Raw genomic sequence first — 24,102 nt, 5'->3', positions numbered from 1 at the left:
TAATCTCATTTCACTATACCAGTGTGTGAAGTATATTTGAGGAAGAGGAGGATGATGAGGGAGCAAATTATCTTACTGGGAATAAATCTGCCTCCTGAAGAAAGTTTGAGAACCACTGATCGACAGTAATGTGCTGTGAACATCAACATCTACAGAGCAAACAACATTTTTTGTATGGGAAGTATAGGATCACTGCTGACTTCTGTCTTTGCGAATGAACTCACAGAAGTTTCTACAACACGTTGTTTTACTTTCACCTTCAGTTCATCCCCAAATCAGCTCCACGTGGGGTTTAAGTGTGGAGCCACCATCTTGTTCCCTTTTTTTACGATGATGTTTCGGGTCATTAACTTTATTGTAGGATGAGGCCCTGACCAACATGTCTGTTTGTCGTTGGTACTCACCCCACTCTGACAGCAACAAGCATCACTGTGCAATATTATCCCTACTGTCAATGGGACTCCTTACATGAACTCAATTGAAGTCATTTGCTGCAAAAAAAAAGCTATTTGACAAGAACCTATTTTCATTCACATTTTAGTAGATTTTCAGATGTTGGTGCTTTTTAACCTTTGTATGTTATTGACAAACTGCTGAAATCAGTAAAAGCTACATTATAAAATATAAGTTGTCATTATTTGACAGAGTGGTTACTCTCTGTTTTTATGAACTAAGTTCCTTCATCCTCTGATCAAGGATACTCTCTCACAATTAACTATAAATTCAGACTGGCTTTTTTTGGTATCACTATGTCGGCTGATAATGATCTTTACCATAATTCTATAGGGCCACAGAAATAAATGATATAGAGAGAACATCATTTTTCCATGAATGTGACAGAGTAGAAGGCCTTGACAGAAAGTGCATGTGTCATGGCTGAAATTTTATTTTTCTCAATTCCTAACATCCTCTACTCAACTGTTTGTGATTAACTTTATATCTTAAGTCACAACATGTGCTGTAATAAGACAAATAAAACTCTTTATTCTCTCTTAATTAAAAAACAACAACTCGGGATCGACTGAAGAACATTGAAATCTGCTGTTTTAGTTTGAATCTCTGCATGTTTAACCGAGTACAGTCTCCAGTTAACTTGTGCTGAATGAAGCTGATGGGCATGGCATGGTCATTCACCTTTGATCTCCTAAAGGTTAATTATTTACTCTGGTCAAAACAACTCGATTTCTTTCTCCTGTTGCATCAGCTCCTTTCTATAAATCAGTTCATTTAATCATCTGCAGACAGATGTTGAGTTGCTGAGCTGTCTTTCAACTAGAAGGTTGTAGGTTCAATTCCTGGCCCTGTTCGCCTATATGTGTCCTTGAGCAAGACACCTAATCCCATGTTGAAAAAATACAGACCATTACTAACTCCTCTTCTTCTGATTCTATTTGGTAGTAACGAGTAACAAAACAATAGTAAGAGGAAATGTAGTGGAGTAAATGTAAAAATTGCTACGAATAAAATAGAGGTATGTGAATTTTGCATTTAAGTACAGTAAAAAAGTATTTATACGTTGCTGCAACACTGTCTTTGTCATGCATATACTACCAGACCCAACTGAGGGAGCATTTGTGTGTATACACTGACAGTTTTTTGAGCAGTAGAATTCACTTCTGAAAGTCTTTGTGGGCTCTTCTTTTCATTCACACTGTAGCCTGTTTGAATTCGTCTCACTTTACTAGCACAGTGGTGCTGCCTTGACATAAAGCAAATCACACCATGTGTGCTGCGAGGGAATGACGACACAAGATCACGACACCTCTATGCTGGGAAACACAGAGAGAGAGTGATGTGGAGCTTATAGGTTTAGTGCTGTGTGAACTCTTTTCACAATGGTTTAAAACGACATTTGTTTATATTGTGCACTGCAGCTTTAATGGCATGCCAAGGATCATCTTGCGGTTGAGATATTGCGCAAATTGAAAACGCCATCCCAGATTTTCGCATGAGTTCACACTGAGCAAAATGAAGATGTTTACATAAACAAAGCACAAGTCAGGACTTCTCCTTAGCACCAATGGGGACCTCAGTAGTCGCCTTCATGATCTGCTCCTGCCCACACAGTGTGTATACACATACCAGTGTTAACAGGGTGTTCACAGGGGGGGTTTGATGTTTTATTGTAAAATATAAAACCTTTACGAAACTCAGCACAGACATGTAGACACTGGCAGAATTGGCACAAAAAATGCAAGGTGATGGTAAGAAGCGAAGAGTGACGTCTGGCTCACAGAGACAGTTGTGCCTTTGAGGAAAATTATGGAGTTAAAAGAAACTTGACTGGCCTGAGAAAGCGTCTTTGTCTCAAAGGACGTACTATTTCATAATCGCGTAGAGTCCACAGATGCACAAATGCATTTATCATCCGCTCTTTTAGAAAAAAGTTCACTGAAATGACCCCAGAATCTCTGCACTCTCACTCCAGAGCCAAGCATCAGGGTTCATGAGGAAGGTCATAGATAATATTTACCATGCACCCTGTCAGAAGAGGTGGGAGATAACACGCCAAAGAAAAGATTTCTCAAGGAAACATTTTGAAAACATTGTTTGCAGTGATTTTATTGTCATCAATGTATTTGGCCCTACGGATTACGAAAAAAAACAAACACAGAGCGAAGTTAAAATCATGCGAGTGTGAATGTCGTGCATAGAAACCAAGAGCATAAGCAAGAAGCAACATATTAATACAATTGTGAGAAACTTAAAACACTATATGTGCTCCACACTTTTGCATCTATACACTGACATTGAGTGAAGGCATTTTAGAGATCAGTTATGCACTGAGAAGATGAATGCAGACTGCTTCTACAATTCTCTATTGTTCTAACCACATGTGGTCCTAATTTGGTTTAATGCCAAATTTATTCTTTCTTTCTTTTTTCAGGACATGTTTCTCACTCTCCATTGTTTCAGGTTTCATTTCTGCTGGGCCAGGCATATTCTCAGGGTCTCTCTTATTGGGATTACCTGTGGCCTTGGATTAGTTCGACAGGTTTATGCTCTGTCTAAGAGGGATTGGAAGATGCCCATATAACCACACAGTGACTGATACGTTTCGCCTCACTAAGCTTTCTTGTTGATGATATAATCAGAACCGAAATCCACTGACAATTATGAGCGAGGTCTGTGAGCTATAATTGACTTACGCTGTGGGGCGCTTGAAGCTTCCAACTCTGATCTGCAGCCTGTGTGTGTGTGTGTGTGTCTTTTTAGCGGAGTCTTGCACAATGCATGTTGTAAACCAGCAAAAGTGCACATCTGTTTGTGATAAAGTGCCTGTGTGTCCACAACTACAGCAGTCCATGGATTTATCGTTACAGTATAACACAGACAGCTGAGGGAATGTGTTTGTCCACGGGTGCTGCATGCCGTGTCTGCAGACCCCGATACTCATCAGGATGAAGCACTGAATACCCCACAGCCTCCACTGATCTTCTCTTCTGGGCCCGATGCAGGAGAATACGATAAGTCCCCGTCAGCGGGCTCCTGCAGTCTGAGCAGGGATTGTTTTGTAAGTGAGCTGTGACAATACCGAGATCTGACAGCACGTTTTTCACCTCCTGCTCCTCTGCACAGAGAGGCTGTCTGGCCTGAGCAAAGTGGGCCGGTGATGCAGGCAGTAAGACATAGGGATGAGGGTACTCAATCCCCTTCAGCCAAGCACTGTTTGTAATCTGTGTGAGAGAGGAGCGATCGGCAGGCACAGGCCGCAGCATGCCTTTAATGATCAGCTGGCAGGGATCGAACACATAAGAAGGGATACTGTAAGCCCCCTGGAGGATGCAACGCTTCAGCCTCCCCAGGTTGTCTCCGTAGAAAGGCAAAGTGGCAGTGACAATGAAGTACAAGAGAATACCTAACGCCCAGATGTCAGAATAGCGTCCATTGTAGCCCTTTTCCTTAAACAGTTCAGGAGCAGCATAAGGAGGAGAGCCACAGAAATTAGTGAGGAGCTCAGTGGGGCTGCTCTCTGTACTGAAGCCAAAATCTCCAACCTTAATGCAGTAGCTGGTGGTGTAGAAGATGTTTTCTGCCTTCAGGTCTCTGTGGATGATGTTGTTGTCATGCTGAGATGGCACAAAAAGAAAATAAAGAAAGGGTTAACAATGTTCCCTTTATTATTTGAAAATAGTTCTAACTGGATTAGTGACACACTGACTGATTTGTATGAATAGCATTTAAACTAATGTCATTTATATTACAAAATATGAACTTCAGCACAAATGTGAGTTACGTTTACTAAAAGTTACATTTTCACTACATTGTAATGACAATATTTCACTTTTTACTGCATTATAGTTTACTGTCTTTTCAAGTAACATTGAATGTACAAAAACAAATGTACACTGTAAACATGAAATACAAAGCATTTACAAATATAAAGTGCTGTTTCCAATTTTAAGGCTTGTCTCTCTCCACAAAAAACAAGTGTTACTTTTTTTCATGTTTGAGAAAAGATGTTATGTAATAATGATTTTCTCACAAGGTTTCACTCAAATAATTGTTATCCAAAGAGGTGGAATTTCAAAATGAAAGCTAAAATGAGAGAAACGCTGTTGGAAACCACAGGGCTAATTCTACAATCAGATGGAAAACAAACCAAATTTGACGTATCATAGGGCATCCTGTACATTTAAAGATGTTGATTATATGATCACAACACCCCTGGTTTAAACCTGCACTGCATAACTGTTGGTGATTCTTGTTTTTGTTGACATTATTATTCTACCATAGAAAAGTATGTATTAACTTTATTCATCATCCTCCATCTGAAAATTGGCTCTGTCAAGCAATTTTATTAGAGCTGACTGAGGGAGTGTTTGTGTGTATACAGACGAGTAGGAGCGACTGGGGCTGGAAGTGTTTATCCCAACAAACTGCTGAACCACGGGGTTTCTCAATCTGTCCTCCAACTGAAATGTAGTTATGGGTAGTTTTAAACAACACATCAACACGCTCACCAGTATCTTTCAACTCAACTAGGCATGTGAGTAGTGTTAGTGAGGTTAGGGTTAGGGCTAAAAAAGAGTGCTAGGCAGTAAGTTGCAGATAAAAAAAAAAAGTCAATTTATTAGCGTGACGTTTGTGCTGTTTTTGACATTAAACAAATCACTTCCTGTGTGCAGCACAGGAATGTCGCAAGGGGACACGAGACCTAAATATCAATATTCTGGAAAACACAGAGAGAGAGAGCAACGGGGAGTTGATAGACTGTAACAGATATTTGACACCTGGAAACTATGTATATGAAAAAGACTGAAATTATTACCATCAGAACATTGACAAACTGGGGCTTTAAAGCTATTTAACCTTATCTGAAATGGATCTCTTATTAACTTTGTGTAACTCAATCATATGACTCACAGTAAGAACTGAAGCACAGACTGTGCACAGATTCATGGTGTTCAGCAGACAATAGTCAACAGTCAGTGACACTGAAGCTCACCATGTGTTTAACAGCAGAGATCACTTGTGCAAAGACCAGCTTGGATTCCAGGTCATTCAGCTTCCCCCTGGTGGTGATTCTGGAGAACAGGTCTCCACCGCTGCCATACTCCATCACCAGATACAGCCTCCTGCTGGTCTCGATCACCTCGTACAGACGCACTATGTTGGGATGGCACAGCTTCTCCATGCAGCTGATTTCTAAAGAAGTCGAAGGCTGCTTCCTCTTCTCTGCTTGCATCTTTTCCATGATTTTGACAGCTACTCTCTCTGAGACAGAACAGGGAGGGAGAGGCTTCAGTGATGGATTCAGAGAGGGTCTAATAAAGTTAGGGGTCAAACTAAGGACAAAGATTTATGAACAAAAGAAAAGATGTAGATGAATGCCACAGTAGCAGCCTGGTGAGACTGAAAGAATTTCTCTGGCAACTTATGTAACTGGAAGACTGTTGCCGTGTTGCTGAAGTATGACAAAAATGTGGCTCGGAACCAAGAATCTCCTTGTGTTTCGCACCCGTGTGTGGGATCAATTTTTATAAATGCTTTTCAACAGGAACTAAAGGAGATCGGGGATTAACTGTCATTTAGTGGCATCAAAATAATTCTGAAATCTCTAATGTGCTTCAAATGATTCCCTCGAGGTCATACTGTGTACAAAAACACATTGGTATGATAACAAAGAAATGATGTTAACCAGAAAACAATGATTGCTTTTGGGAAATGTTTACAGAAAAGTAAATAAACTGGTGGCTCCTGACCTTTTGTCAAAGCATGGATCCCCAGCCTGACCGTTGAGAAATTTCCCTGTCCAATCTCTCCACGCAGCTCATAAAAGCCAATCCTTCGGCCAAGCATCAGTTCATTGACGATCTTCTCACTGTGGGCCATGTCATACACAATCCTCTCAAACGGTGTCTGCCTGGTTCTTTCTACTTCGGTCAGCTTTGGCAAAGAGCTTGCAGCAGCGGAGGCCAGTGGCTGGGCTGCCCGTTGCACTTTCTGAGCCTCATCTTTGGATTTTTTGCTTGCTTTCTGCTTCAGACATAGGCGAGCTCTGATGGCTTAACAAGAAATTTAAGAAACGGGAGCAAGTTTAACATCAGCATCAAGTGTTCATCACTAAGAACTGATTAAAGAAGGGGGAGAAACTACATAAATAAATGCTCTTTTCAGAAATTGGAAGCAGTAACATCCCTCTTATTGAATTATTCTTAAAGTCTTATGTTCTTTGCTCTGTGATCAGTTTCATGCTGCTCCTCATACAAAACTCAAAACAGTGAGGAAAAAGCTCTGGCTTCTTTCACATCATCATCCTCACTTAATTGTAAACAACACATAGACAATTCAAGACTACAGAAATTCAGTAAGTTCTATATTAATTTACATACATGGATATTTATTTTATTTTAGTAAGGTGTGTGAGAGCGATGGATTCCCAGAACAAAGGAGTTCTGCTTTCTGGATTTGGTTTGTCAAAGGTACCAGTGTTGTGACTACAGTGTTTTTTTCATTTTTGCAGGTCTCAACAAATTCTGTTATCATTTTGGAATTAGTTCAATCATTTAACATACATGTTTTCATTTGTTATGTTTAACAAAACCAGGATGTGTCTTTTTTCCCCTCTGATTTGTTTTTAAGAACAAAAGCAATTGTGACTCACATTCCTTTTAAAGATAAATTGTTAATCTTCCTCCAAACAGGAAAGTATTCACAGTTCCTGTTACTCTTTATGGGGAATTTTTTTATTTCATGACCCAGGTATCTCACAAAGAACGGATGCTAGGGGTCACATGTCAAACTGAGTATATACAAGTTTTCAGAACGTCAGAAAATATTTGAACAATTAAAACAATTGGACAGAGGTTATCAGTGATGAACCTAAAGGTATTATTTGCTATGGCTTTACTATAGCTCCTCAGTTTGTCTAAATTTAGAAAATGTTCAGTTCTTTAAGTCCACAGGATTACTGCTTTTAGAAACAGTATTAGTGGGTCACATTTAAATGTAGACGGCTATTTATATTAAAGCAGGCTGACTGGAATGGTTGGACATGAAGTAGCATACAATCTATCAAGATTAAATTCAACACTGTGTTCAGTATGAAATTGGTAACAACATAAAATAGTTACAGACAACTTTGTTTTATTATTATTTTAACGTTAAATGTTAATGTATAAATGATCAGTTAAAACACTGTTATTAGAGTTGTACAAGAAAAGAAAAAGGAAGGATGAAATACAGTGTAAGAGGCTCTCATGCCCCCAACATACTAGTGCAAAGTATTATGATCATGAAAACTGAACATTCCTTCTGGACAAGATTAAAAAAGCAATCATTATATTCTTCTTTTTTTAAAAATGTTTACAAATATAGTAGAACGTATAGGACAATATCACAGCCCTTGTACATATTGATGATTAACAATTAATAATTACATTTCAGTTAGATTATTTCAGTGTTGATTACATAAAAAAAACTATGTTCACTTTATAACTAAATATGTATAAATGTTACTAAGACATTAATAAGGCTTCTATAATAGACCATGTGATATAAGGAGATAAAATGACATTATAGCACATGTAATATAATGTAATATAGAATATAGAATGTAATATAAAGGAGAAACATCAACAATGGGTATTCACCAGAATAGCAATATCATTTATTATTATTTATAACTGAGTATACAATATTACAAAGTAAATATGTACAGTCTATTGTACAGTCAATCTGGACATTTAAAATATTTTTAAATAACTTTGTAAATGCTAGAGACAGAAATATACAAATAAAACAGCATCAGTTTACCCGTTAGCTGTGGGTCCTTCATATCTGTCCCTGAGGCTGTAGCACCTGACTATGACTCAACATGTGAATGAAGCTTCAGGAGACTAAGTCGTCTCTTTAAAATCCTATTAACAGTGTATTAGTGGGCTGCTTATTGAGTCCTCTGACCCAGGTTGAAATTATAGAAGTGCTGCATCCAGAGAGCACATGGTAGTTTTTTTACTGGTGAGGCACTTAATGAAGTCTGTTTAAATGTTATCTATCTTCAAAAAAGCCTATATGAAAGTAATATATAATTTGTAATTAATTGCACCAATTATATCAGAGGTCACAAACTTGTGGCTCACCACTTAATAACTTACTATTTCTGTTTTTGATATTTTGTATAATATGAAATATGACATTCCATATCAAAACAAACACTTTTATTTTGAAATCCTGTATACTGTCACGGATATTGTAATTATATAATTTTTTAATCTCATATCACACACCCCGATGGAACTGTTTTTCACTTGACTGTCCCCCTCCTGACCAGACTAGACACTCAGTGACCCCTCGGTCATTTGAGACACCTGAGTTATATCAACCTTTACTCTAGTTTCCAGGTGTCAAGTCTATAGATTACTATTGAAACTTTCTTGACATGTTTTTCCTCAATTGCTTTAAATCATTTTCAAATATATAAACCTAAATTAAAATACATTGCTAGAATGAAGTCATTTAAAAGATGTAAGCACTTAAACATTTTTGTGTTAATAAAACTCTTGAATTCCTTTGTCAATATATTCTTACTTTTATCTCAAATGAGTATTTGTTTTGACACATTATATATTGTCAAGTGATTTGAATTGTTTTGTTATTAAAAATACAAAATAATATACAAAATAATAATTCAAAAAGTAAATTTGAATTATCTGTCAGCTCTGTGATTTTTGTCAGTTTGGCTAATTTCATGTTTATTGAAGTTAATAAAAATAAAAACGTAAACGTCAATCACATTAATTTTTGACCATTATTTTGAAGAAAAAAAACACGTCACTTTACCTTTTCCAGTTTTGGTGGAGGAAGGCCCACTCGTCGATTGCCTCTGATTGGTTGGGGTTTCAGGGTAAGCCAATCAGAAACGGAATTGGGGGCGGGTCTTCTTCCACATAAGGCCAATAGTATCCAGTCGCAGAATGTAGCTAACAGCGAGCAAAAATACGGCACGGCACGTCTTCTTTTACAGTTCGGGTTAGGATAAGGGTGGAAGTTATAAAAGGAGAAGTGTGTCGTGAGGACTACAGGCTGTAGCCAGACCGTTCTCCATGCCTGCCTTCCCTGAAGCGGCAACACGTCGAGATTGACGTTCACTTCTATCCAGTAGCAAAGCACCGATTCACAATCTGTCCAATTACAGACGAGGATTAGTTGGCGGGAGAGGAAGAGGCGGGGCTTAGCAGTGACTGGCAGGCCCCTGGTCAAAAGTGCGGAAACACATGCAGCTTGATGTTATTGTCATGTGCGATATGTAGCTTGAAAACTGTAACTGACTTGCTGTATATATTTTAGTAAATACAACATCTCTGTACAAATTAATAATAATGGCAGCGACTATTGCAGCACCTGTTACTCCCACGGAACTCGACCACGACCGGTGTGGGAGCGAGGAGGAGACCCGTGGGGCCGAGGTGGAGGAGGAGATTCAGCAGCAGCAGCAGCACACAGGCCCCGCGGCCGCCGTCACCCACAACCGCCTGAACAAACTGCCGCTGTCCCGGATCAAGACGCTGATGAAGACTGACCCAGACGTGTCCCTTGCCAGCCAAGAGTCTGTATTCATCATCGCTAAAGCTACAGTAAGTCCCGCAGCGCCACACGCTGTCCTCTACCTCTGAAAGGACACTAAGGTTGTGTGATGTAGAATTAATTTTATTGATTATTAACCAGTAATGACAATAACTGTTAGCTACAGCGTTAGATGGGGCATAATGTCCTACTCTATAGAATACAAGTGGATTGTGTAAGTTGTATAAGAAGTGAAAATCATGAAAGTGACATTTTTGCATATCAAGTCCCATTTTCATTGGATGTTCTAATTATTAGTCCTAATATTGGAGGCAAAATATCCATTGTTTCTATTGCTTTGAGAAAAAGTAAGCTGTGTTTTTGACTTTGTTTTGGTCATAAATGACTATGTTCAGGAGTTGTTTGTGGAGATGATTGCCAAAGATGCCCTGGTGTATGCCCAGCAAGGGAAGAGGAAAACTTTACAGAGAAAAGACTTAGGTAAGTATGGTGAAGACATTATTTTCTGTTTGTAGAAATATACAGTACCACTACACTTCAAAATGGTTCTGTATGTTAGTAGTGTTCAACTTAAAGTCATACACATTATACATACATTATAAAGCATAACTTATATAGAGCAAAAACAGTATTTTAGTTGTTATTGTGTGGATTATTGTAGAAGAGATAGGATAGCTTGGCACCGATGTGGTGTTAAAACCTGTGGTATTTATTAGATGGGTTGTCCAATGACATAAAATACCTCAACTCATTGAAGTCATTTGAGTTGTCATTTATCTGAGTCAAACCACTTTTCTCTTTTCATTAACCTCCACAGACAATGCAATAGAGGCCATAGATGAATTTGCATTTCTTGAAGGTAGGTCTGAAGTTACACTTGAATCAGTGCAGTATTTATGATATACAGTACATATATAATCTGTGCAGTATCCTCTGCTCTGTCTTGGCTTGCAACCTCATTTCTCTCAGGCACACAGGTAGCTTTGTCCCCTCGTTTGGTCTCATTCAGTGCAGTGGTAATTAAGGCTGAATGATATGGTGTATAACATTTTCAAATCAGCAAATATCAATAATTATGGAGATAAATTCAAGATTGTTTTTTGCTCCTGAGTTAAAATCTAAGAAATTAGTTAATTGTGGTTTTTAACTTCTTCATGGACAGAAAACAACAAACATTTGTTAAACCGAGACATTTCAGAGACACATCTGAGGTTATACAAAGTGTGTTTGCACAGTGCATAAACATTATTGCTCAGCCCTCATGGTAATACAAACACACACGTGTCTCCTACAGTGTCCTCTGTCTTCTCTCTGTTGCTGTAATTTCAGTACATAAACTCTATTTGCTCCAGCTTCCAATAGATCCACTCTGTTTCAGGTACCAATGTTTTGAAGTACAGTACGAGCACAGTGTCATAGAAACACCTCACTGCCAACTAGCAGCACAGACTCACCAGGACAAACTGTGTACAACACAGAAGTATAAACCAGTCTGTGTTCAAGCTGCAAGTCATTATATGCAAATCTGATTTTTCACTTGAAATTATAGTAAAAATTACACCTCTAAACTTTTTGAATTGTTTTCATATTATCAAGACAGTACATGTTCAAAAGAGATGTACATATTCATCATGCTGAGGTGTTTATGCAGTAATGGGCTTTATTGATTTACGTTTGTTATAGTTACACATGTACTAATTGTTCTTTATCATCTCTAGGCACTCTTGACTAAAGGCTGCTTCAGGAGAAAAATCGGAATATGGAATATCTGCAAACATTCAAGAAACTCACCATTACAGGGACATCTGTTGTGTGGAAACTTCTCTGGTACTTTTCTAAGTCGAGTCCTGCCTCTGCATCATATCTGATGTTTATAAATGATTTTCTACAGTGTGCCAGTATTACTTTTCATACTTTGAATACATTAGTGGTGATGTGTACATTATTGTAAATATTAAAAAAAAACAAAAAAAAACTGCACAGTGGAATAAATGTTAAAAGTTTTTAAATGTCCATTTTCTTTGAAAATTAAAAGGTCATTTTTCAACAGCTCCTGAATTACTGGTCAATTTTAGATTTGCTATATAAACATTGTCACTCAAATCAAATATACTTTGATACATATTTCTTGGTCGTGTATAATGTGATTACCATAGGAATGTATTTCCCAATGGCTTGAGATTTTCCTCATTTTGCAAAATGACAAATTAAGTACATACACACGTTTACATTAAGCCCTCATGTAAATATTACTTAATCAATAAGGCCGTTAACCACATGGCACCATAATGACCTTATAAATAAGAGCTAAGACTGATTAAGTTATTTTAATATTTATTTAACATGTTTTCTTCTTGACTTTTTCATCATGAGTCAGTCAGCACCTCTCAAGCTTATGCAACACACTCGTCCTACAGTATCAGCATTAGTATTTATTTAGTTGACTTAAAGGTGTTTGGTCGGCCACACCAGCATAAACACATATGTCACATATAAGTTGACGCCAGTGTGATTGACAGCTGGTGTCGCTCAATAGGAGCCTGACCAGCGGCTGACCAAATTGTAGTCAGAAGGGTGAGTGGATTTGTCACATGAATGCACAATGGTCCACAGCCACACGGTTATGGGGGAGGCGGACTGTAGGTGTGCAGAGGTTTTAACCCTCTGTGGTTTATAAACACCACTGTCCATGGTGCTGATCCTGCACAGATGCAGGAACTATCCAGGGTTCTGGTCTGTCATTATGTAATTAATTTCCCCCTCATACTAACAGTTATGTAATTTGATTTGACTTAGTTGTCAAACTGATTTTTAAAGCTGGCAGAGGATATTCTGTTTATTCTGCAGTTTCCTGCCATAAGTATCTTTTCTTCATCTTGTTTCTCTCAGTTGTCATATTAAACCGTCATAAAGTTACTGTCCAGTACATCAGATGGACAAACAAAGTGACATGCATACACACTGTATGTAACAAAGGGAAATTATACTTCAGGGAAATTGGCAGCGCTCTTGATTTTCTTTCGTTTTACTACTTTAGTTTCAGACTGTTTCTAATAATGTGCATTGATGAAGGAGTTTACTAGTCCAGGACAACTAAGAACAAAATCAGACTAATCAGACTCAGAATAAACCAAATAATCACAGCCATCTGTCACTATACTGCAGGTTTTTGTTGATTATTAGGGAAGTTGTTTGCTTCAAGGTGAACCATGATGGTTTCTGTATTTAAATAATATCACATTCTACAAGCAGTAAATCTTTTGATAAAGTGATCAAATATAACACTGATTTTTTCCTCCAGCAGCAACAGTATGTTCTGTACATGAACACAGTCCAGAACAGGCCTGCAGTGAAAAAATGAAGGTTAATTTTCATGCTGAACACAAAGACATTGAGAAAATCTCACAGAGCTTAGGAATGTGTCTGAATGTATTCTTGACCCGCGAGACGTGTGTTGTTCTTCCTGGCAGAATTTGTTAAACACGTCCAAAGTGCTCAGTTTCTCACTCCCAGATGCAGTCAAGACCACTAGAGGTTTTTTTTATTTAATAAATGCCCGACTGATTTTTTTGGGTTTAGTGTTTCAGGGAGTAATAAAACAGAGCAGTGAGAAACACAGATGTTTGGTTTCAGAAGTGCACCAGTCAACTCCCTTTAGAGGAATTCCCGACTGGCACAAGAAAACGTGGACTGCTCTTTTCAAATAAAATATAATCACACGTCAAAGGATTGGACATCATTTTTATTTCCACGGTTGATAAAGACATTCCATTTAGGAAATGTCCTGAGAAAATGAAAGTAGAGAGCCTCCCTGTCCAGAGCAGAACGTGAAGAATGAATCTGATGGTCCTCAATGACATGCTCAGGGAATAAATTATGACCTGTGATTTCCTTTATGGAAATGAAGATTTATCATTCCATTTCCAGTTTAATTATGTCAAATTATGCAATAGTGAAACAAATTACAATGACAAGTATGTGTAAACTTATAATGCCTATATTACCTTTAGTCAAAGGTTGTGAAGACATTGTGGAGATGACGATACAGACCTTCAACATTTCACTTCACTTTTTATTACTACCCAGATATTCAACTCTTTGTGGCCCAGGTCTCACCACACCGACACTTTCTTTTAGCCTACATACCACGGAGATTGGTGGCACTTAAGCAGTTTGTTCCTGTTTGTCAGATCTGGGCCACACGCTTGTCACTGCACTGCAAGTAATGAATTACATTTACTCGCGTTACTGTAATTGAGTAGGTTTTTTGTGTACTGTATTTTTTAAATTTCGTAATTTTACTTTTATTTAGGTATGTTGTTTTTTTTGGAAGTAGTACTACACCCACATTATTGAGTAAAAAAAATGTTGGCCTGAATTAAAATAAATACAAATCACGCACTGGAAACTTTGGCAGTGAATGATGAGGACAGGTGAGTAACGAGAACAGGTGAATGATGACGAGGACTGGGTAATGATGAGGATAGGTGAGTGATGAGGACAGGTGAATGATGAGGACAGGTGAGTAATGAGAACAGGTGAATGATGACGAGGACTGGGTAATGATGAGGATAGGTGAGTGATGAGGACAGGTGAGTGATGAGGACAGCTGAATTGGCACTAATTAAGGTCCCTGAGTGAGTGAGAAAGTTGACGCAATTGTGACATTTCGACTGACACATTATATGTTTACATATTTTAGTTTGTCAGCACTTTAATTTGTAAAGGTTTGCCTTCAATTAAAAACAACTAATGTGAGAGTTGAGTCCCCCCCTTGTTAAGTTACTTTTTTGGAGTACTGGAGTACATTTTTAGACCAGCACACTTGTACTTAACTACAATTGCGGTACTTTTACTTGAGTAGAATATTTCAGTACTCTTTCGACCTCTGCAATTAGGCCATATTTATTACTATTTATGACATGACTCATTCAGAATCAGATCTAGGTTCCACAGGTTATGGTTGCTATTAAAAGTGTTTCAAACGCCTGATCCAGATGTTAACCAGCAATCGACATACATGGCCAATTTCTTTTTTTTTTTCTTTTTTTTTTAAATGTTTCAATAATCAAATTTGTGGTAATTATATGGGTGGTATTGATTTTTAGAGAACACATCTCCTTGGTCTCCTTGTTTCAAAGATGCTAAGAATTTACTGCCTTTTTATCTGTTGGAATTCCCTCTCAGGAAACATTAAAATCTCTTCAGCTCCATGCATGTCCGGTGCAGTAAGTCCTCCCAGTGTCTGCAGGAGGCCATGTCCTCCTCACACACTCTACAGCTCAAGCTCTTCACCTCCTCAAAGAAGAAGACATAATCCTGTCAGTTCCCGCTCCACTACACACAGCTGCTCCTTTTACATTTTAATTCCCCACACGATGACTGCGAGTCCACACACCTTGACAGAAGGTATTTCTGTAGCTGTGAAGATATGCAGTAAAGGAATCCGGCTCACAAGCAGACCTGTAGTCATGTGGAAGGTATGTTTTTGCAGCTGAGATTCCAACCTGATTTTTTCAGGTCAAATTCTTCAACAGTTAATCCCACCCCTAACACACACACATACACATTTTTACCCCCACCTCATGTGCACAGAATGCATATTTCCACATCCAGGGTTCTGATATGTACAGTATGCCTGTAAGAGACATATTGGTGCCATGTTGTCTGACTGTGTCTCAGTTTTGCCACTAAGTGTTTCAGGAGTCATGTCCATTACAAATGTGTCAAATTAATATGGCATGTTTGTGTCTGTTGGTTCTTTCAGTGAACTGAATACGAGGAACCCACTTTTAAAATATTACAAAATATTCACAATATAAATTGAAGATAAACCAACTAATACTATTTCATAGTGATATGTTTGATACAAAAATTACAACTTCATTTTGTGTTTGTGTTATTTAATTAGAGACACATTCTTTAAATGTTTTTTGACATCCCAAAAAAATCCTACTCAGCCCAACCCAGTCTCTGGGAATGACTGATCTAAACCATAGACTTATACTAGTGTATGTTATTGGTTGCTGTATCTTTGGTGCTTCAGACACAAGAAATGAAATTGTCATGTTTTAACAAAAATTTAGTTTGCGTTAACAAAAAGAGTCTATAACGCACACCCAAATCTAAAGTAGGGAGGGGATGGAAGAAAATAAAACACACAGAGGAAAAAAACCACCTTGAAACAGGGTGAACTTAAGCAAACGAACCAACAGAGGCAGAGAGACTAAATCCACTCAGGACAGCCAAACACAGGTGACACTAATGAGACACAGGTGACCTACATTAGGGCAGGACAGGCAATCAAGAGGGAAGGGAGGACAAGAAGTGAAATGTAACTTAGCAAGGCACACACAAGGAAATACTACAAAATAAAACAACAAGCAATGAACAGAAAACCAGACATAAAGAACTAAAAAACCCAAGGTTTAAGAAAACAGAACAAAATGTCCAAGTCTAATGAAAATCGCCTGGAGAACAAAAGATTCTATTCCCTTCACGTGTCGTGAAAAGATCTGAAGTATGTGAAAAGAAATATCACCTGCTGGCCAGTTTGTATTATTGCCAAGATCATCAGACAAAAACCTACAAGTACATCTGTGCAAAAGTCTCATAGCAAGGATATAATGACCATACAGTATATTATTATTACTTATTGAAACACATCCAGATGTAATCCACAATATAATAAACATGCGTGTAGTTTTAAAATAACACATTTTTTTATGAGTGTCACATATTTAGTGGGAAGTACACTTTACACTTGAACAGAAGCACGACCCTTGTTCTCTGAAAACTGGAGTGGAACCATATTTAATGTTATTGGTAAAAACCTGTGCTTGTTTTTCATTTCGACAAATATCTGCTGTGAAAAAGGTCTATTACGCCAGGTTTATTGTATACACATGTTGTGCAGTGATGAGTTAAACTCACTGACGGCTTGCTAATATAATAAAACCAACTTTCAGTCACATTGATGACAGAATTGGACTGACATAAAGACACCAGGTGCTGAGAGACTTTTGCACAGCCCGAGAGAGAGTGGACACAGAAGCACAATTCCAAATCGTTACTTCTTTGTTGGCATTTTTTCAATTGTCTCGTTCACAAGGTTGGTTCAAAAGAACATGTTACTGCAACACATGTTAGGCCAAATCATTTTCTTTGGTTTCTCCCTATATAATCAGGTCCTGGTGTGGTTTTTCTGTTGAAGCCTCTCCTTCATGGATCCAGATTCTTGATCCTCAGATAAAGCCTCCAGCTTGTTCTTGTGGTATTCATTTATGCACTCTAAGTAACAATTTATTATGATTTACGGGCCAACGGGGAGAGACCGCAAAGACATATAAAAGGCATATTTGAAAGACATCTGAATCACCAAATATATTACATTTACTTGGTGACAATGATGCATGAACATATACCAAAGCATAAAAGAAAAAGAAGAAATTTCATATTGGCTACAGGACTTGGACTTTGTTTGGTTATAAAATGATTTGTATGCTGTGTTCTTCATCTGAAAGCAGGCACAGAGGGTGTGTTTGTGAGTAAACAATGGCAGTGCGGGGGCCAGAAGCATTCATTCCGTCAAACCGTTGGACAACCATTTATTTATTATTGAACAGTAGTCACTTTTGAAACATTTTGAGGCTGATTCCTTGTGGTTTCAGTCATACTCCAATGTTTGCAGCCGTCTGTGTCACTTTATGTGGTGTGATGCCTCCATTTGTCTTGTCTTAAACAAATCACTTTCCGTGTTCAGTGCAGGAATGTTACTGACATGAGATCTGATGACCTCTTTACTGAGACTCATGTGGAGCTGACAGGCTTAACCCTAACCCAACATTTGACAATAATTAAGATTTTCAAAGTTGCACAGTACAGCTTCTAATCATACTTCATGATACAGTACATTGTAAGTTGTATTTTGGGGTTAATTAAAGCTAATTAATGTAGTTAATCAGAGTTTCTAGGCATGTTCAGCGTCCTGTCTGCAGTCCAAGAGAACATAACTGCTGAGAGAGACAGGCTGACACACCCACTCTTCTAACAGCGTCCCCAACTACATGAAACAGCCACACACAGGGTTCTTTTTACATCATTTAGAAATGTATCCTTTCTGTGCAGCTCAAAATGCCCCAAACTGGGCTGATTATGCAATGTAAAAGCTACAGGGTGATTCCATCTTGATTCCACTTAAGTCTGTTTCAATCCTGGCAGAGAGAATGCACTGTGGACAAGAGGAGGAGGAGGAGGAGAAGGGGATAAAAGAGGAATTTAAAGCCTCAAATGAGACAAATGAGGCTTGGCACCACATGTGAGGAGACAAGGAGGGAGAAGGGAGTGAGAGGTGAGATGAGTGTGAAAGAAAAAGAGAAAAAGAGAGGGAGTTTGGTTTGAGTGCGAGAATGACTGAAAATGGAAAAACAGGGTGGGAGGGAAACATTGTAAGAGGAAAAAAGAGAGGTGGTGAAAGTGAGTGAGTGAGAGATGGGCAGGGAGGTATAAAGAGAGGGAGGGAGTCATATAAGAGAGGCAGCCATAGAGGGAGAGGTGACAGAGTAGATTATCCTCCTCTCCTCCTCTCTGCCAGCCTCATCATGGTCATGCTGCAGATGTTGACTGTTATCTCTCTGACTGTTATCCTTCTGGCATCTGTGGACGGTAGGACATAGCCATACTTACTTTGTGTGTGTGTGGAAGTGTGTGTGTGTGTGTGTTACATGGCTTACATGCACCCTGCAGGTGGAGAGTGTAGCAAGAGAGCGATGGCGAGGATAGAAAAAGGAGAGAATAAGGAAAGAGGGGTAGCAGCAGCAGCAGCAGGAGCAGAAGAGAGGGAGGCACGGATGTAAACAGAGGGGCAGAGCGCAGGCAGGAGGACGAGCATCTGAACATCACACAACACACACACACACAGAGAGAGAGAGAGAGATAAAGAAAGAGAAAGACAGTGTGTCAGGGCTCAGCCAGTGTCATGGTGTCACCTTGTTTTTTAATGTTGTAAGAGTGGTGGAAGTGCTGTGATGAGCCTGATTCTACATCATCTGTGTCATAACAAAGCAGCACTGTCCTATTTCACTCTCTTATCGCTCCTGCTGCTTCACATCACACTTTAATTTGTTCACACAATTGCTTTGGATGAAAAGGCATCATGGCACACCCTCCACACAGACACACACTCCTCCTCCTCTCCTTCTCTCACTTTTTTCTTTCTCTCCTCACTGGCACGGCTGCACAATAGGATGCCATTGTAATTCCTCTGGGATTCCTGTGTGTGTGTGTGTGTGTGTGTGTGTGTGCATGCACACAGCATGTGTGTCCATATGTGAATATACATGGAACCAGAAGGCATGTGCACGTCCTGCAGAACAGATAGCATTTTTATGTCTACAGAGGCTGCCAAAACACTCACCACAATACTGTCTTCAGAGAGCTTACATTCCATAATCTTAGCAAAGTTTTGTATGTATTTGTTTTCACACATGTATATAATAATATAAAAGATACAAAGTTACGAAAGTTCCATAAGAATATGAAGAAGAATTGATTAAGAAACTTATCCAGGGACTTGGAATAATCGGCATTCCCCGTTAGCATACTACAGGAAATAGGTAAATGACACAATCTATTCAAAATATAGTAAAAGATACACAAATAAACATAAACTTTGTGTAGAAATACTATATGTTATCCAAGACAATCATTTCAGGCACAATCACACACCAAACAACTTTCTTAACGTCAATACAGTTCTTCAGGATAAAACATAAAAATTTTTCATAGAAATGTTTTTTCTTTTTTTTTAAAGAAGTGATTTTGGAGCTATTTCCAGAGCTATTTTTGGAGTTATTGTGGCTGTTATTGTATCTGATTTCAAAGTTATTTTATTTTATGTTCCTTCATTTTCATTTTTTTTAAGTTAACAACAAGGTTTTTTGCTGTTGGTTTTCCTCATCCCTCTTTCTCTATATGTTCTCCAGGTAAAGGTGTACAGATGCAGAGAGATGTCCAGTGCTGCATGTTGTACTCCCAGGGCAAGGTGCGTACCAAAGATGTGTTGCGGTTTGAGGTGCAGACAGAGGGGCCAGACTGCAGTATACAAGCCATCATGCAAGTATTTCAACTATCCACTCCTGGAGCTTAAGATCACACAGCAATCTGCAGGCATGGAAAATATGCCTCCTGTTAGAGGAGGGCAGAGCCAGGCTGAGAGGCATTGTCATCTTTCCAGGTCATGTTGTTATGGAAGAGCTCAGAGCTGTAACTGCCAGGGAAGTAAGAAAGGAAATATGTGGGAATAACAAGCCATTTGAAAATACCTTCTGAGCCAACTGAGTCCTGCTGTAGCCAGTCAGTCAGAACAGCAGGGTTTAGTTAAGCAAACCATTTTGCATTGTGATACCTATTGTTTCTATCTAGTCACAGTAAACTGAAGGAGCTGGGGAATGGAGAGCATGCTTTCTTAACAAAAACGTCAAATTCTTGAAGATGGAACAGTTTCCTTTGGTCCTCTGTATTTCAGTTACCAAACACTTTTGATCATGTTCAATCAGCTTACATATTTTCTCAGATTTTTTTGTGCCAAATCACTCTTTCCCTTTTCCTTCAAGTTCAGGAGAAGCTTGTGTTGACGTTTTTGTTGTTTTTTTTGGCTCTTTTTGTTTTAGTCTTTACACGAAGAAGGCGGTGAAATGTGCAGACCCCAGAGACCGGAAGGTGAAGCGGTTGCTGAGAAAACTGCTGCAGAGACAGAGAACCAAGGCCCACCGAACCATGTGGCTCCTTCCTCATGACAACCTGCCTGTCATGTCAGAGGTCAGCGTCACTTATTATCAAGTCTATTGTATATGACAATATTTATTGTGTCTGCATGTATCAATCTGCATTAGAGGGGCTGTATATAAGATCATGATTGTTTTTTAATGCCAGTGAATGAACTTAAAAATTAAATATGTGCACTTCCTATCTGGTGTCAGGAGAAACATCCATTTTTTTGACTTCCACCAACTATTACAGAGGCAGTGAGTAGTGGGTGGATTTCGCTAATATCAACAAATGATGACACAGACTCCAACAGAAACTCCACAAAAACATAAAAAGCAGAAGACATTTTTATCAAGTGCAAACACTGAGGGAAGACCAGAGTGTTGCTTTAGTTACGTCATCAGTGAACATCATCTCTATGAGTTAAATACTGCAGTCGCTCTAATCACTCAGTGTGTTTACATGCATGTTAAATTTTAGTCAGACTAAGACAATAATTTGGTTTTCTTAATGACAAATAAACACATTAGTCTGACTAAAATAGTTAGTCTTAGTTGGACTAACATACCTGGATAATGAGATTCATAGTCCGATTACTCATGCATGTATACACTTCTGACTGGACTCTGACTAAGCGTTCTGCGCATGCACCAAAATTTCCTCCCTGGTCTTTGACTCGGACTTAGAAGGAGACGACATATAACCTGCAGTACTGTTGCCGGTAAAAGAACAAACAACATGACGGCGTCGGGCGAAAGCTATGGAGAAGACCCACTTTTGGACTAATGAAGAGACGAGATTTATGCTTACGACCCATCTTGTTTGTTTTTCTGTGACGTGAAGGTCAACAGGAAACTGATTCAGTAGTGTCACACATACATTTATTTCCTCCATATGTATAGTCTGACTTAGCATGTTGTCCGGCTGCCTGTCTTAATTGGACTATAGCCTTAGCTTGATTAATCTGTGCATGTAAACAAGTGTTTTGGCTGGAGCTTAGGATGTTTGCTTGCAGATGTCACGAGTCCCCATGAGCCTGAGCAGTTTGTTTATAGTCAAATGTCTCGATAGGAACAATTTTTTTAGCACTTTCTTTTCCCATTATTTTCCATGTTTCCTGTAAGAAATTCATAGAGTTTCTTCTCTTATTATCATCAGGACAAGAAAGACAACTGGGCGATTCTCAATGTGCAGTGAAGTGGAGGAAAACTCATAGTCATAAGTAAGGTTCTCTCTCTCTCTCTCTAAACCATCAGTACATACAATATGTAAAATATAAAATGTCTTTTCAGGTGTGTTATTTTTAATTGTCCCATTTTCCCCGACTTTCAGGCCAAGTAAACATTCAGCAGCTTGTCTTCTTAACATGGCAACACTTGCCGCCACTCAAGTCGTCTTATTTCTTTGTCTACACTATCTGTCTCCCTGGGACCAGACGTGTGTCTCCCTGGGACCAGACCTGTGCAGCAATACATATTTAAATGGCTTTAGATATTTAAATATGAACTGTGCTTGGAATATTTCCTAACATGTGACTGGGTAAGTCTCAACAAAGGAGCATAAGTTGTAAGATAAGCTGAATTTATTATTATCCTTTTTTCTTAAAAAAAAAATAAAAATGGCTAATACTGTTATTTAACTGAGTCTGCCTGGAAGTACAACAGCATAACTACTTGTGGCTGATGTGAAACCAGTAAGAAATTGTTGTAATTAAATAAACAATACATGAGTAGTGATATGAATATTGTATATCAGCAAGACACTCTATGCTTATTTGTGACTTGTATACGTCATCAATGTGCAATGACACAGTAAAAGTAGGTAGAATGTTGAAGACCTATTGATTTGCACCTCTTCTTATACAATCTGGGTCTTAGTATATTCTGTATCTGACTGTTAGACATTTACACTCTCTGTCACATCAAGAGCCATGTAGTCTACACCGGTTCCTGCTGGCAAGTTCCACTGCACGTCAAAAACGTAAATCAATCCAACCCAGAACAACTTTCTTATGCAGTCCAATATGATATGATATTACAAAATCATACGTGCGTCGGAAGAAGCCAGCAGCAACCAGTGCACAGTGTGTGTCCCTTTCTTGAAAGGTTACTAGATTTTATGTGAAACAACTGATCAACGTGAGCTACGTCATCGTGTCTTAAAGGAGCTCCAAACACAAAACAATAACAAAAATGGCTCTTACAATCCAAACGATCCATTTTGTACAGTGACTGTTAACCGTAAAGCCCTCTGACGTCCACCATTTACTACAATATCTCTGTCTTTTCCACCAGTAGTCTGTCACTAAACTATGCCAAAGTATCCATCATTCACTTCTATACGTGGCAAGGCTGTTAAACTTAGAGGGCTCCGCTGTGTGTGTGTAACACACAAGTATTGTATTGTATTGTACTGTAGAAGAATGCACTGTATGTATGTTCAAACACAGTATCTCAAGTGAGCTATTTTATAAATTAATCTGAAATCATAACTTGAACTGCCTCACTGACCTTTTCTGTGTATGTGTGTGTTGATATCTTATTACATACATGCTACACTCTGATTAAGCCTGAAAAATCCCTTCCAGTGCCGTGTTGTTAATGGAGGCACTTATTCATCTCCTCCTTTGGGTGAAGCTTTCGTTTATCAAGTTATTATCAGATTGTATCTTATTTTTGACCCAAATTTCTGTAAAACAAATGACATAAGTACCCCCTCCCCAAAAAGCGGGGGTACACCCTGTACCACCCAAGCCAGTCCATCACAGGGACACATAGAGACAAGCAACCATCCACTCTCACATTCACACTTGTAGTCAGTTTAGAGTGTCCAATCCCATAAATCTGCATGTTTTTGAACTGTGGGAGGAAACTGGAGAACCCGCAGAAAACCCCCACACACACAGATACATGCAAACTCCATGCAGAAAGGCCAGTAATTTATGTTTGTGCAAATTAGCAAATGTTAGCATTCAAAATTAGCAGGTTAAATATTGCATACATCATTATACATCTTAATTATGCTCTGCACTTTAATGTAATGGTCTTTGCTGCTCTGAGCGGCGAACACATCTGAGGTAGTGGGAGGTAATGAGATAAACGTGATGTCATGCACTTATACTAATTATACTAATCATACAAAATCATAAAAAGTGTAGTGCCTTACACTACAGTGTTGCTATTCACACATTCACTTACACATTCAGCACTTTTCCTCTCACACATCTGTCACTCAGTCACATGCTGCTGGCACAGCAATCAGAGGCAATGTGGGGTTAGGTGTTGAGTGGACACAGGGTGGACACAG

General features: G+C 38.7%; 3 protein-coding genes across 3 annotated transcripts; 2 read left to right on the top strand and 1 right to left on the bottom strand.

The window, feature by feature from the left end:
• Window positions 1-2,535: 2,535 nt before the first annotated feature.
• LOC122760870 (serine/threonine-protein kinase NIM1) lies at window positions 2,536-8,334 on the bottom strand. Its single transcript, XM_044016053.1, has 4 exons — window positions 8,260-8,334; window positions 6,207-6,509; window positions 5,450-5,718; window positions 2,536-4,070 (listed from the first exon to the last, which is right to left on the bottom strand). Exons 1-4 carry the CDS (start codon window positions 8,279-8,281, stop codon window positions 3,318-3,320), a joined length of 1,347 nt encoding a protein of 448 aa, XP_043871988.1. The 5' UTR covers window positions 8,282-8,334; the 3' UTR covers window positions 2,536-3,317.
• A 1,334-nt stretch (window positions 8,335-9,668) lies between these two features.
• pole4 (polymerase (DNA-directed), epsilon 4, accessory subunit) lies at window positions 9,669-12,078 on the top strand. Its single transcript, XM_044016054.1, has 4 exons — window positions 9,669-10,079; window positions 10,425-10,509; window positions 10,847-10,888; window positions 11,748-12,078. The coding sequence occupies exons 1-4, from the start codon at window positions 9,825-9,827 to the stop codon at window positions 11,759-11,761; spliced, it is 396 nt and encodes a 131-aa protein (XP_043871989.1). The 5' UTR covers window positions 9,669-9,824; the 3' UTR covers window positions 11,762-12,078.
• A 6,443-nt stretch (window positions 12,079-18,521) lies between these two features.
• On the top strand, window positions 18,522-23,293 carry ccl44 (chemokine (C-C motif) ligand 44). Its single transcript, XM_044016050.1, has 5 exons — window positions 18,522-18,693; window positions 20,013-20,142; window positions 20,700-20,847; window positions 21,955-22,018; window positions 22,129-23,293. Exons 1-4 carry the CDS (start codon window positions 18,630-18,632, stop codon window positions 21,991-21,993), a joined length of 381 nt encoding a protein of 126 aa, XP_043871985.1. The 5' UTR covers window positions 18,522-18,629; the 3' UTR covers window positions 21,994-22,018; window positions 22,129-23,293.
• The last annotated feature ends 809 nt before the right edge of the window (window positions 23,294-24,102 follow it).

This window comes from Solea senegalensis, unplaced genomic scaffold (assembly GCF_019176455.1).
Source record: "Solea senegalensis isolate Sse05_10M unplaced genomic scaffold, IFAPA_SoseM_1 scf7180000014118, whole genome shotgun sequence".
In the NCBI taxonomy this organism is placed as follows: Eukaryota; Metazoa; Chordata; class Actinopteri; order Pleuronectiformes; family Soleidae; genus Solea; species Solea senegalensis.
The sequence above is the reverse complement of the archived record's forward strand: the minus strand, read 5'-3'. Positions and strand labels throughout refer to the sequence as shown.

Coding starts and splice junctions, on each gene's coding strand:
- LOC122760870 (XM_044016053.1), bottom strand. CDS start 8,281: ATGAAGGACCCACAGCTAACGG. Junction 6,510..8,259: donor GAAGGACCCACAGCTAACGG/GTAAACTGATGC, acceptor TTTCTTGTTAAG/CCATCAGAGCTCGCCTATGT. Junction 4,071..5,449: donor TCTCTGCTGTTAAACACATG/GTGAGCTTCAGT, acceptor GTGCCATCTCAG/CATGACAACAACATCATCCA.
- pole4 (XM_044016054.1), top strand. CDS start 9,825: ATGGCAGCGACTATTGCAGCACCTGTTACTCCCACGGAACTCGACCAC. Junction 10,080..10,424: donor TCATCATCGCTAAAGCTACA/GTAAGTCCCGCA, acceptor GACTATGTTCAG/GAGTTGTTTGTGGAGATGAT. Junction 10,510..10,846: donor TTTACAGAGAAAAGACTTAG/GTAAGTATGGTG, acceptor TAACCTCCACAG/ACAATGCAATAGAGGCCATA.
- ccl44 (XM_044016050.1), top strand. CDS start 18,630: ATGGTCATGCTGCAGATGTTGACTGTTATCTCTCTGACTGTTATCCTT. Junction 18,694..20,012: donor CCTTCTGGCATCTGTGGACG/GTAGGACATAGC, acceptor TATGTTCTCCAG/GTAAAGGTGTACAGATGCAG. Junction 20,848..21,954: donor ACCTGCCTGTCATGTCAGAG/GTCAGCGTCACT, acceptor TATTATCATCAG/GACAAGAAAGACAACTGGGC.